This window comes from Lathamus discolor, chromosome 11, assembly GCF_037157495.1.
Source record: "Lathamus discolor isolate bLatDis1 chromosome 11, bLatDis1.hap1, whole genome shotgun sequence".
Taxonomy (NCBI): Eukaryota; Metazoa; Chordata; class Aves; order Psittaciformes; family Psittacidae; genus Lathamus; species Lathamus discolor.
In genome coordinates, this window is record NC_088894.1 from 10,672,557 (window position 1) to 10,684,924 (window position 12,368).

At 39.3% G+C, this 12,368-nt stretch overlaps 1 protein-coding gene across 2 annotated transcripts in view; it reads left to right on the top strand.

Moving 5' to 3' along the window:
- PHACTR3 (phosphatase and actin regulator 3) overlaps positions 1 to 9,948 on the top strand; it is a 110,782-nt gene extending 100,834 nt beyond the window's left edge. For both annotated transcript variants that reach the window (XM_065691690.1, XM_065691691.1), the window contains exons 9-13: positions 1,554 to 1,609; positions 5,701 to 5,762; positions 6,600 to 6,740; positions 6,887 to 6,963; positions 9,309 to 9,948. In XM_065691690.1, the coding sequence (XP_065547762.1) occupies positions 1,554 to 1,609; positions 5,701 to 5,762; positions 6,600 to 6,740; positions 6,887 to 6,963; positions 9,309 to 9,324 (352 nt within the window). In that variant the 3' untranslated portion in view covers positions 9,325 to 9,948. The remainder of the gene's footprint in view (positions 1 to 1,553; positions 1,610 to 5,700; positions 5,763 to 6,599; positions 6,741 to 6,886; positions 6,964 to 9,308) is intronic.
- The last annotated feature ends 2,420 nt before the right edge of the window (positions 9,949 to 12,368 follow it).

Consider the following 12,368-nt stretch of genomic DNA (forward strand, 5'->3'; position numbering starts at 1 on the left):
TATCATTTCTGAGGCATAAAGGGGAATGAGTGAAGCAGTCCAAGGGCAACAGGAATTGAAAATACATGTTTAAAGCCTTTAGTACGGCATTTTAGTATCATTCTTGTTTCACTTTGGATTATTGCAACATCCACTGCTGGAGTATCCGACTCATTACTCCAAAGAGAAATCCAGAGACCAGAAGAAAACCTTTAAGTGATCCAAAATGTTAGGTAGGAAGAACGAGAGTTAGGCTGTGGGTGTTTCTAAGCACAAGAACTCATCATGTAAGTTTTCTGTTGGTGTGAATCTGGTATAGCAGTTGTGATGCTTTCCTGTTGCCAAAGCTGAAAGCTTTCCCAGGGATCTCAGGGAACTTGATTTAAAAAGGGCAAGGAGTTGCATTTATAATTTGGGCTGTTGGTCTGATAATAAAGACAGTTATTTTGAATGAATATATGTGGTAAGGCTTACAGAACAAGGAGAAATTAGAATCAGGTGCTTTTATGGTTTTTTTTAGTCTGGTAACAGTGTCTCCGTGTAGGTAAAATGTAGATCTTGTTATAGCATTACCTTATAATCATTCCTTTATTTCCTTTACTCAGTAGAAGGTTGACTACTGCAGCAGGGGTTTGCAGTGTGGTCCCTGCCTGAGTATTTCTTTGTAACTCCATCTCTGGCTTGGCAACATCTGCTGGAGGCGAGAGGATGAGAATCCTTAACGTTGCCAGGATGCGGGCCAGAAAGCATCATAAACTCTTTCCGATCTGCTTGCTGGATTATTACATGAAAGATGGCAAATGCAGCATGTGTGTGTGTGTGTCTGCCAAAGGGAGGGGTTCAATTACCTGAGATTCTCTGCAGATATTAGCAGTGTCTCATGGGGAAGTCTCATTTAGTATGCAGAATAAAATCGCCGTGGCACTGGTCATATGATTTGAAGACTCAATCCTGAAGCAGCACTACTGAAAAGGGGAGGTGAAACTGCATAAGACATTCCGTTCAGACAGCATGAGGCTGTGAGCAGCACACGAATTTTTATTCAGCAAGCAGGAGGAGAGCTGCTGGATTGGTCTGTCAGATGTGTACTCAGGAAACCACAGGAAAGCTTTATTCTGGCAAGTCTGCATTTTGTCAGGATGCACCACTGGTGTTACTAGGAAAAAAGAAGCCCACTGCTACCTGAGATTAAAAGGGAGAGGCAGTGATAGCTACAGAAGATCACTGTGAAACTCATTTGATAACCACCTTAAATACCCTCTCAAGAGTGAATTTAACTGGTTCCAACTGACTGTCTGGAAAGTATGGTGAAAAGGATGCACATTCTGAGGAAGCGCTTCACTGACAGCAGAGCAAACTAGAGGAGAACTTCTACCTGCATTGCTGACATTTGGGAAAATAACACAAGAAAGCATTCTGGTGTCAGGACTCTTATGCTTTTTTTTCCTTCCTGAGTACTGGAGAGGGATTTTGTAGTCCCCTCCCTGAGGAATACACTAACCAGAACTCAGAATACTGCAGACTTTCCAAAGGACAGGCATGGTACAAAATGTGATTTTGGTGTTTTTCCGCAGGCGACTCAGCCAAAGACCTGCTGTTGAGGAGCTAGAAAGAAGAAATATACTTAAACGTGAGTATTATTTTTTTTCCTAAAGTATTTTATATGTGTTTGCTGGAACCAGTGGCTGCATTTCTAGAACATAGTATTTTTAAATAGACAAATTAATTGACTAGGATTACTTTCTGTACCTAAAAGTTTCAGGTTTTCACATGTCCTGGGTTTCAAATACTGCAGGATTCAGAATTTACAACTTGATAAAGGCATGCAATTTAGTACAGAAAAGAGTGACTGGTTCAAATGTAGCCTTTCAAGCCATTTTCTTTCTGATTACACTGTTGAGGATGTCTGAGAGGGGAATACAATCCTACTGTCACACAGTACAAAGGGAATTGGACTGACAGTTTTTTAAGACATGGACAGTCATGGCAAACTGTACAGTGAATACCCCCAAGGCTGAAGTGAATATGGAAAGCATCCCTGCAGAGGTGCGCGTCTCCTAACATTTGTTCATATCATTAGAGAGCTTCCCAAAGACAACTCAGTCTGAGATATTAGTAGAGGGACAGTTCCAGGCCTGTACAGATACTGCCACAGGGGAATGTTCTCTACATCTCTCAAACACAAGGCAGAAATTTGCAACTCTTCCTAAAGATCTGTGTTCTGGCTTGGGGATCGAACAAGTGGTGAGCATTATCCCTTTCCTCACAAGTGCTGGGAATCTTGTGAGGAGAAGGTGAGGGAGAGCTTTGGCATTTTCTCCATTATGGGTCTCAGACAGGAGGAAGGGGGAGACCATCTGCTTAAAGGAAAACTATCTTGCTTCTGTTATTTTCATGGTCTATTTAGCGTTGAAAGATGAAAACCAGAATAATGTAAATAGTTTGTTTCTCATTAAACAAGCACAAAACATAGACCCACATAAGTTTGCCTTACAAGCAGTACTGCCTGTGCTATTTGATTCATATTTCATGTGATTGTAATTCACTAGGAAAAAAGTTATCCACATTTTGTCACCTAAAATTTAGTGTCTCAGAACTTTCTTGGTAGTTCATAGTAAAAGCCTTATGCTCTTGCCACTGAAGTTATTGGAGATTTCATTTCAGTTTTAACACAAAGGAGCTCCACAGTGTACCTATTGGTATTTTCAGCACTGTTCCAATGCATACAATGCATATGGTAAAATTAGATGTCTCATGTGTGCACAGATAGATGGGAAAAAGGATAGATGTTTTGCAAATGTGAATGGAACTTGGCCTAGCTTCATCTGTCATCTACCACAAGAGACAAGAAACAGCAGTAACCCAAGATTCTGAAATACGTGGGGCCAGATTTTCAAAAGTCAGTACCCAAGATCTCTGAAATCCTGTTTCTTTGGGCTTTTTCCTGACTAAGGAAGAGCTGATCTCCACTGAAAAAATCTGTTCCTGTCTGTTTACTTTTGGAAGTGTGCTGGTTACATCCTTAATCTGGGTTACACTGACCAGATTTAATAATAAAAAAAGTTTGAATACATTCATATAATGAGCTTAGAGAGAGAGATAAAGAGAAAGAAGATAAAGCAGAATTAAAGATATTTCCTGAATGCCAGCTAAACATGCTGGTTTAGATTTGTATCTCATTTAAAGAGCTCCCAGCATGGAGCACATTTACTGACTTCAGTCCAGGCTCAGGCTTTACATAGGTTCAGCTGAGATCAGAAACACTTCTATTTTATTTACCCCTTCTACTATATAGAAAGATCTTGTAAAGAGCTACAGCCATCACTTACTTACGTCAGCTGTCATCTTAAAAGGCTGGACAGATGCAACAACTCTAGTCTCAGTTTTGAGTGAATTTAGAAATTAATAGTTTCCTTTTATTGCAAGTAGGGTAGAAATGCCCTTCAGTTAAATCACTGCAACCTCCTCCAGGTTGTAAAAGTTTGTACAGTTGTGTTCTTAGTTTCCTAACATCTTTGATGTTCCCCATACATACTGCTAACAGAAACAATGGTACACCAAAGCTGTTGTAAGGACTAATAATTCACATTTGAACAACTCTGTCAAATAAGCAGCACATTGCCAAGTGCCTGAGTGCAATTACTGTGTTATTCTAAAACACAGTAAGATTAAAGGGAAGATTAAAAGAAGTGACTTCTTATCTCCCTCAGGAAGATGTTTTGCAGATAAAAGTAATACTTAAAAAGCAAACTTAAAGCCACTGCTTTCCTACAATGTTGCGGATCTTCTAAGTCCTTTAACTACCACTGGTTTACCACAAACATGAAAAGCACATGAACTGTCATGGCCCAGGTAGTCACATGTGTTTGTCCTGCATTCATCAGAAAGCTTGTGTTCACATGGATAAAGACAGCATCTCGTAACTCACACTGTACAGTCGTTGGTTCCTTCTTAACAGCAGCAACTGGTTTAGTGCCATGAACAGCCAAGAGTTCCCTGGGTAACTCAGAGAGCAGCAAAATGAGTTACAGCACTGCACATGACATGTCGTGACTGGGAGCCTCTCTCCACCGAGATTTACAAAACCAGCCCTCCGAGCACAGGCAGAATTATATTGATGGGAAAAACCTCTCTGGTTTGCCTCTGTAATAACACCCAAATTTTATAATGCCCTCGCTAGCATTTCCTATCAAATTTGGGGTTATTTTTTTCTAAAAGAACTATTTTTCTTATTATTACTTCTTGGAGCTGGGTATAAGCACTGAACCTGGGTGCATCTCTCATCAAATTAGGTCACTAAAACATGTTTACTCTATTTGGAAAAGCATTTTTTATCAGAAATGTGTCCTTGTAGGTTTGCTTGTAGGGCGTATTACAGTCAAACCTTAAAAATGACCTACACCACAGAAAGTTCTCTGAATAAAATATATAGATAAGAATATCTGTTTTAAAAGGGGTGAATTAAACCTGAATGAAGCATATTAGTAATTTCTTGCATCGTAAAATACACTCTACTTTTTAAAGCCTGTTCTCTTTTTAAACATTCCAGACTTCAATAGCTGCTCATCCCTGACAAAGCACTCATTTCAGCTATCCTATTCTCTTTTACATTTGTGTGCCTTGCCACCAAATTGTAATACAGCACATTATAGCATTTTAGATTCATTTGATTTACATTTCTACTATAGCCAGTTGTAGCTATGCACTGCTGTGTTATTTGAAATAGATACTTACAATTGCACTTGAGTCTAAAAACAAGGCAGAAAAATCCTTCATTACTAAAAATATCATTTTGGAAACTCATCTGCAGTTCTAGTGTTTTTTCAAGGCGTATTAAAAATCATATGTGTGCTTTAACACTGGAAATATCTCATGCAAGTGGTGTATACATCTACACAGTCACAGTCATATCTAGAGAATCCCACAATGGCTACATTTTTCTCTAGGTCTTCAGCTTTTTTCAGGTCACAGACTCACACCTTAATTTAGTAACAGATAGTACTAGAAATAGAGATGCCATTAAGTCGTTTCCTAAGGCAAAGGATATATTTCACACAGTGTTACAGCACTCTGGTCTATTTTTAGACCCTGGGTGGAGGAGTTATCATGGCCTGAATGTTAATAGGCACAACACACAAAGCAGTCTGCCTTAGGTTAGAGTGGAACGATGCTACAAAAGCAAACGGCGCGAGGATAAAGAGGTTTTAATGTCAGTGGCACATCCCAATTAGCAAAGAGAAAAAGCATGCAAGCACGAGATAACTACTGTGACAGCGCAACCATCTATAGGTGTCACCTCAGAATGAGGTTATACAGGAAAGAACACACTTTCCCTGGAGCTGCTGCAATAAATCTTTTCAGCATGTAACAGCAATGAGTGGCCCCAGCAATATGGAGAAGGAAAAAATTGTGATTAACTATGAAATATTTTGATTTTCCTTCTAAAGTATATATAGCTGGAGTTGGTGCGGCTGCTGTTGTTTTATTAAATCTTACTGGAGCTGACTTTAGGAAAAGCTGATACTGGCATCAGGATGTTGTCACTACAGAGGTTAGTAGATATTCTGACAGAGAGCCAAAGAGATGTACTGAACTAACAAAACACACAACTAAGAATCACCTACTAATATTTCTGTGCTTTCGTTTTTTATTGCCTGGAACTTTAGAAAATACCAGCCTCCTCACGTGGAAAGTCATCTCTGTTTTTTATATTCTTCACAGAACGAAATGATCAAACAGAACAGGAAGAAAGGAGAGAAATCAAACAGAGACTGACAAGAAAGGTAAGATCTTGCGATACCTTCCCGTTGTTTTTAGAAACTTACCAAAACTGATATAGCATCAACCAGTCATAGAGGCCATTACTGCACAAAGCCTCCCTTAACAGACATCCTCCTCAGCAATGTCTGAGCATTGGGTAATATGAATTATAAAAGTATTTACCTTATCTCAGCTACACGAGACTTAGTAGAATATTTACATATAAAGTTTAAGTCAGAAAAGGGATGTTTGCTTGCACACTGGGTATTTTGCAGCTATACTGCTGGGAAAGGACTACTTCACTTTCTGCAGCAATCAGAAGCAGAGCTGACTCCCTACTGAGCACCAGGTGTGCTCCCACAATAGATTTCTCTTTGCATTTAAGGTATTCCCAGAATCAGAACTAGATCTGCTATTCTCTTCTTAGGAATCCCTACTGGAATGATAAGCCAAATATGCTGTTAACTTGGAAAAGCCAAATCAAAATTCTGACAATGGATCCAGTCCTGAAAACCTCACACGTTCTGCTGCTGACTGTAGTAGAAACCCCCTACAGCGTTATACATAGACCATAATAAATTCATCACGATTCGTTTACATATTGTAAATACACTTTATCAAAATCAAGGGCAAGATATTTTCCTCTTTTATTCACTATAAAACCACTGTGCTGTAGCCCACAACTCCATTGAAACCATTATTACTCTTTTAACAGTTCTCCGAAGGACTGAGTATTTCCCTGGAATTTCCAAGGGTTGGGACTTAGTACACTAAGCTAAGACAGGAAGCAGAAAACAGTGCACATTTTGTTGAGATGTTTGTTATTAACACTGTTTGTTTTACAAAACTACTTAATACAGCTTAACCAGAGACCTACAGTTGATGAACTAAGAGACAGAAAGATCCTGATTCGATTCAGTGATTATGTGGAAGTGGCAAAAGCACAGGACTATGACAGGCGAGCAGATAAACCATGGACAAGACTATCAGCAGCAGATAAGGTACTGACATAATTAAAATGACATCTTCCTTTGCTATACCCAAGACCTATTAGTTCTGCCTTAAAAAACTCCTGTTCTGCTCTGCAAGTCTGGTATTTTACCACACTTCACAAAATTGTTAACTTTCTTCTATTTGCAATTCCTAGGCAGCAATTAGGAAAGAGCTAAATGAATACAAAAGTAATGAAATGGAGGTACATGCATCAAGCAAACACTTGACAAGGTCAGTTTTCCAGCTATTTATTTCCATTGCCTGCTAAACCCCGTCTGCTTGAGTCCCAAAGCTCTTATATGCTGGATGTGGGGGAAGACTATGCAAAGGAAGCTTTGTTTTAAAATAAAAATGGAAATATTTCTTTTCCTGCTCTGAACCTGGCTTCTCTATTTTAGTTTTGCTTTGATTAGCACGTACTGAGAAGCCCCCAGAGCTTCTCCAGAACATCACTCAGCTTGCATTCCTTGCATTGAAGATTCAAAAGCTATGACAAAAAATTAAATGTACGAAGGAAAAAAAAAAGGATTTTTTAAACAGACAAACAATATGCTATAGAAAGGTTTTTGACATAAACGTACTGGAGTCTGCAACCTCATTATCATACACACTGCAACTTCCCTGTTAAGAGATATCAAATTCTACACACTGTAACAAGACATACATAATGGCTGGAAGTAACAATTAATTCCAGTGGGATTTGTTCTAATGGATTTAATATCCCTTGCATGCTGGTCCAGTTGCTACTGCAAGGATGGCAGCCCCCTCAAGCATACTTAATAGCAGTGGACAGCGCAGGAGAGAGGACTGGTTTTGAGTCCTGTCACTGTCCAAGCGGTCAGGCCAACATGAACCTAGTCACTGCAGTGCTTGCTTCATGTGCCAGCACTGCTGACAGGCACCATGCTTAAACATGCATGAAAACATTTGTCTCCCTTTTCTAAGTGGAGAAAAAATGTGAGAGGCTGATTCCACAGGCATCATTACTTGCAAAAAGACCTTTTAAAGGAAAATTGAAACAGCAATCAGTTGGTTCCTACAATTTCCATTACATCCCTTGAGCAAGTCCAATTGCCCTTAAAACACAGTTTTTGGAGCTGCTGGGAGCACAGTGTACTCTTGCCATGGCTGTAAGCATCCTCAGGTGTGCTTGCTGATAAAGTAAGTTGCTTAACACTATACTAGGGAACTTGATGTGCAGTCCGGTGTTCTGGAAGGCTCCCTTCAGCCACGCCTGGGCCCACGGTGCCATACTTAGTTCTGAATGCAACAAATTCCAGCTCTAGTAAGCTTTGGATGCTCAGTGAAAAGATGGTCATTGATCTACATGCTGTAGCTGTATAATTCTAGACTGTTCATGCAGTTGTCAGGGTTCTTTTAACATTACAGTCATCACTGCATTGACAGGATTAAACATGGGCGGAGAGCAGGAAACGGGAGGGCTGCAGTTTAAGTTTGAAACCTGGAGTACTGTGTGCAGTTCTGGTGTCCTCAACATAAAAAGGACATGGAACTCCTGGAACAAGTCCAGAGGAGGCCACGAGGATGATCAGGGGACTGGAGCACCTCCCGTACAAAGAGAGACTGAGAACATTGGGGCTGTTCAGCCTGGAGAAGAGAAGGCTGCGTGGGGACCTCATAGCAGCCTTCCAGTACCTGAAGGGGGCCTGTAGGGATGCTGGGGAGGGACTCTTCGTCAGGGACTGTAGTGACAGGACAAGGGGTAACGGGTTCAAACTTAAACAGGGGAAGTTTAGATTGGATATAAGGAGGAAATTCTTTCCTGTTAGGGTGGTGAAGCACTGGAATGGGTTGCCTGGGGGGGTTGAGTACTCCCTCCCTGGCAGTGTTCAAGGCCAGGTTGGATGAAGCCTTGGGTGACATGGTTTAGTGTGAGGTGTCCCTGCCTATGGCAGGGGGGTTGGAACTAGATGATCTTGAGGTCCTTTCCAACCCTAACTATTCTACAATTCTATGATTCTATTCTCCCACTGAAGGTACCTCCGGAATTTAAATAGGTTGTAAAGATACATTTCAAAATTTGTTCAGGATATTAGAAGTAAACAAGCTCACACTTTACAATCAGTGCTAAGGCATTACAAATCATTGGGACTTCAGTTACATACCTCAACCAAAGAACAAGCACAAGAGTGTATTTATTCCAGACAGACTTTTAATATCGTCGTACATTAAACCAACCGTATGTCCTTTGTATTTTCCAAAGCATCAGCTCAACATTGCTTACCTGTTAGAAAATAACAAAGTCACTGCACAGTAAAGAATATTTCTGCCAATGACAAACTGTGGCTGAATTCCTAAAAGGAAAGAAACCAAAATCAACTCCATACCTATATTTGCATTTGCACTCCCTGCGAACTAGTCAGACTGGGCCCTAAGGACTGTAACTGCACTACAGTCATGGCACACTTGTGGAACTGTGCTGGTGAATGTTAAGAATTAAAGTTGCTGTTCTTCAGTACTGTTACTGTACCTTCAAACATCTTTTAAATCTTTTTAAAATTATACAATATTAGAAAATTCAAAGTGGTTTGAAATGTCTCTCTTATTTCTCCTAGATTTCACAGGCCATAGAAATTTTCTTCTGAGAAGAATCTGTCTTTACTTTTTGATATTGCTGCTGAACTCACATCAGGGAATATATAAGTCTTTCCCTAAAGTTCAGTTCAGGCTACCTTGATGTTTATGTGGAAGGAGGACTCTGCAGCTGAAGTCTGCAGCACTTACGGACAGAAAGAAGCACCAGAGCTGTACTCTGCTCTGAAGTCAGAAGAGAGATGGCCTGTGGAGTGGGATGATCTGCTGAAAAAGACTGAAGTAAAGCTACTTGAAAGAACTACTACTCTCCTTCAACACTTGTTTTAAACTGTTTTGCAGTCTATCTTGGAAGAGGAGATGTTGTGCATGTACAGGCTTTACCATTCCAAGGCCTCTGACATAAATGGACATGACACACTGTCATTCAGTATTATGTTGACAAGACATTTTGAACTTACCACAATTAGTTTGTAAAACACTTAAGTTCATGATCTAAAAACTAATTTAATGTATTATAATTTCATTCTTTTTTTATATAATGTCTAACAGAATCACAGCTGCAAGCATTTTTGATTCCTGTTACTTTTGTTCTTTAATTAAATGACTACTTATTGCAGGAAATGAACGTAGTTCCTAAAGCTTTTTTTTCCCCAGGGACAGCTTTGAAGGGAGGAGATCACTGTTATTACACACCAGATCATATTGCTTTTTTATCACGACAGAATCTTTACAAACCGATGATATTAAGCTGAGGTTTTCTATCTTCTGGAATTGGTGTTTTGGACCAGATACTAACCAGCAGAATATGACTGTCATTTTACACTAGTTGAGGTTCTGGTCCTCTAAAGAACAACAGTTAAGGTCACTGTTATTCAAAGTCAGTAAACTGGACAAGCATAGATAGATACATAACAATGTGCTCTGATGTTTGGCAAACAAATCTTATGCTTTCTTGACAGTAAGAAAAAAGTCACTAGATACCAGTAAGAAGGCTAACAGAACTGTTTGAGGGAGAAAGTAAAGCCAGACATTCCATTAATGCTCAGCACCTTGGAGCATCTGAGAATTCTACTCAAAATATTACTAAAAGGAAAAGCTTAGGGGAAAAAAAAAAAGTGCTAGCTGGAAAGCATGCCTGCTGAGACAGCAACAAAATGGCACATCCACTCACAGGACAAAAATTTCTCTGCAAGAGTCTTAAATTACATCCTTTTAGGAAGTTGCTTAGTATTAAAGACTTGAAGAAGGTGCTCTTGATCTTGTAGCTTCCTTGAGATGATCTCCATAAAGCATGAAAATAACAGAAAACAAGCAATGTAAAATTGTTTGTATAAAGTACTCCTAAATCACTGTGAGGTGAACGAATCAGTGCAAACAGTGGATGCACTAATTTTCCATTCTCTTCTGCTGCTCAGTGTTGGGATGGAGTAAGGTAAATACAGAGCTCATTTTTGGCTAAACTAAAATTTAAGAATAGAAGGTAAGTACATACGGTGCAACACTTAAAATGTAAGTCAGAAACAGAAGAACCTTGAGAGGTGTGGTGCCCAGGCCCAATGAAGCTCACTGGCTTTGCTGTAGCTACCTGCAGTTTTGTACAACTTTTTATGTTTGACTTATGTGACTATCAGTTGAAGACCTGAATTACCCAAGGATATTTTTTTCCCTATTTATTGCAATTTTATAACTTGCTGGCTTTTCACAGTTTCATGTAACACTGTAACTAATAACATACTGTTATTTATATTGATCAATAATTTTATTATTAATACTATTCATTCTATACAACAACATAGTGATAGTCCAGGTGTAATATACAAAAAGGGTAAACAGAAAGGATAGAAAAGTTTCTTCAGCAGAATGACCACTTAGTTTGAGAACAGGAGATGACCTGCTGTTAACTACAGCCTTGGCTAACAATCCATGAAAGTAACACTCCTGTTTAGCAGTGATGTGCGCTTTCACTGGTAATAAAAAAGCTGCATAAAACACATTAAAGGGATGTTGAAAAATATGACAGAAAAAAGATTTTTAGGGTAACTTGGAGCAGCTTTAGAAATGTCTAACAGTGGCTACGGTATTACTAACATGACTTAACCATCTCGTAATTACGCGGCAAGAAGCTTTACTTCTTCCCCAGGTTCTCAGCTGTCTTTCCACCACCAGCATCCCAGGTTTCAGTCTGGTAAGAGCCAGCAGGTTGTGACTACTGTGGAGTCACAGGGGTCACTCTCAGCTTGCTGCTGGGCAGCTCTGAGTTGTTTTCAGACCACATGCAAAAAAAAAAAAAAACCAAAACAAAGCAAAACAAAACAAAAAAACATTTCCCAATGCTGAATGTTGCCTTTGTGAATGCTCCCTTGCAACACTGCTTAAATTTGTTTGTACCTGCTCAAAGCTTTTAGAAGGTAACAGGGCTGGATGAAGAGTGACAGGAGGCCAGTAAACTTTCATAGGTGTATTTTATCACAGGTCCTCACTAAGATTAGCAGTTGTTTTAGTTTTTCCAATAAGCATTCACTATGAGAAAAGAACTCAGGCTTGCAGTGTACTTTTTAAAACTTTGTACAGTTAGGAGAAAAAAAAATATACTGTCTCATATACTGATAAATCAGTTAGACCAGGAACAAAAAAGTTTACCATCTCACGAGGTCCATCTAGTGGAGATAACAGTGATCACAGGGTAAAAATGTAATAACACCCCCCCACCCCTCCCCCCCCCCCAAAAAAAAATCAACCAGAAGCTCAAAAAAATCAGAAAAGTATCAAGTACATTTAGGTAGCTGGGATGAGTGGAAAAAATTATTTACAGACAACCTCCATATAATAATTTCCAGAGACAACACATCCTTGTATTTTTTATATAGGGAATATATTTCATTTACAGCTATTTCTGTAATAACCATCTCCTCATTACTGAAGACTAAGAACACTTACTCTGCATTCTACTCTCAGTGCACACTGGTTTGCAGCAGTAAGATGTATTTGACCGATGTCCAAATATGTATTACAGATTTAAAGCAAAACAGTAATGACATTTTTCAAAACAAAAGACAGACAATATACATTTTTCTTGACAT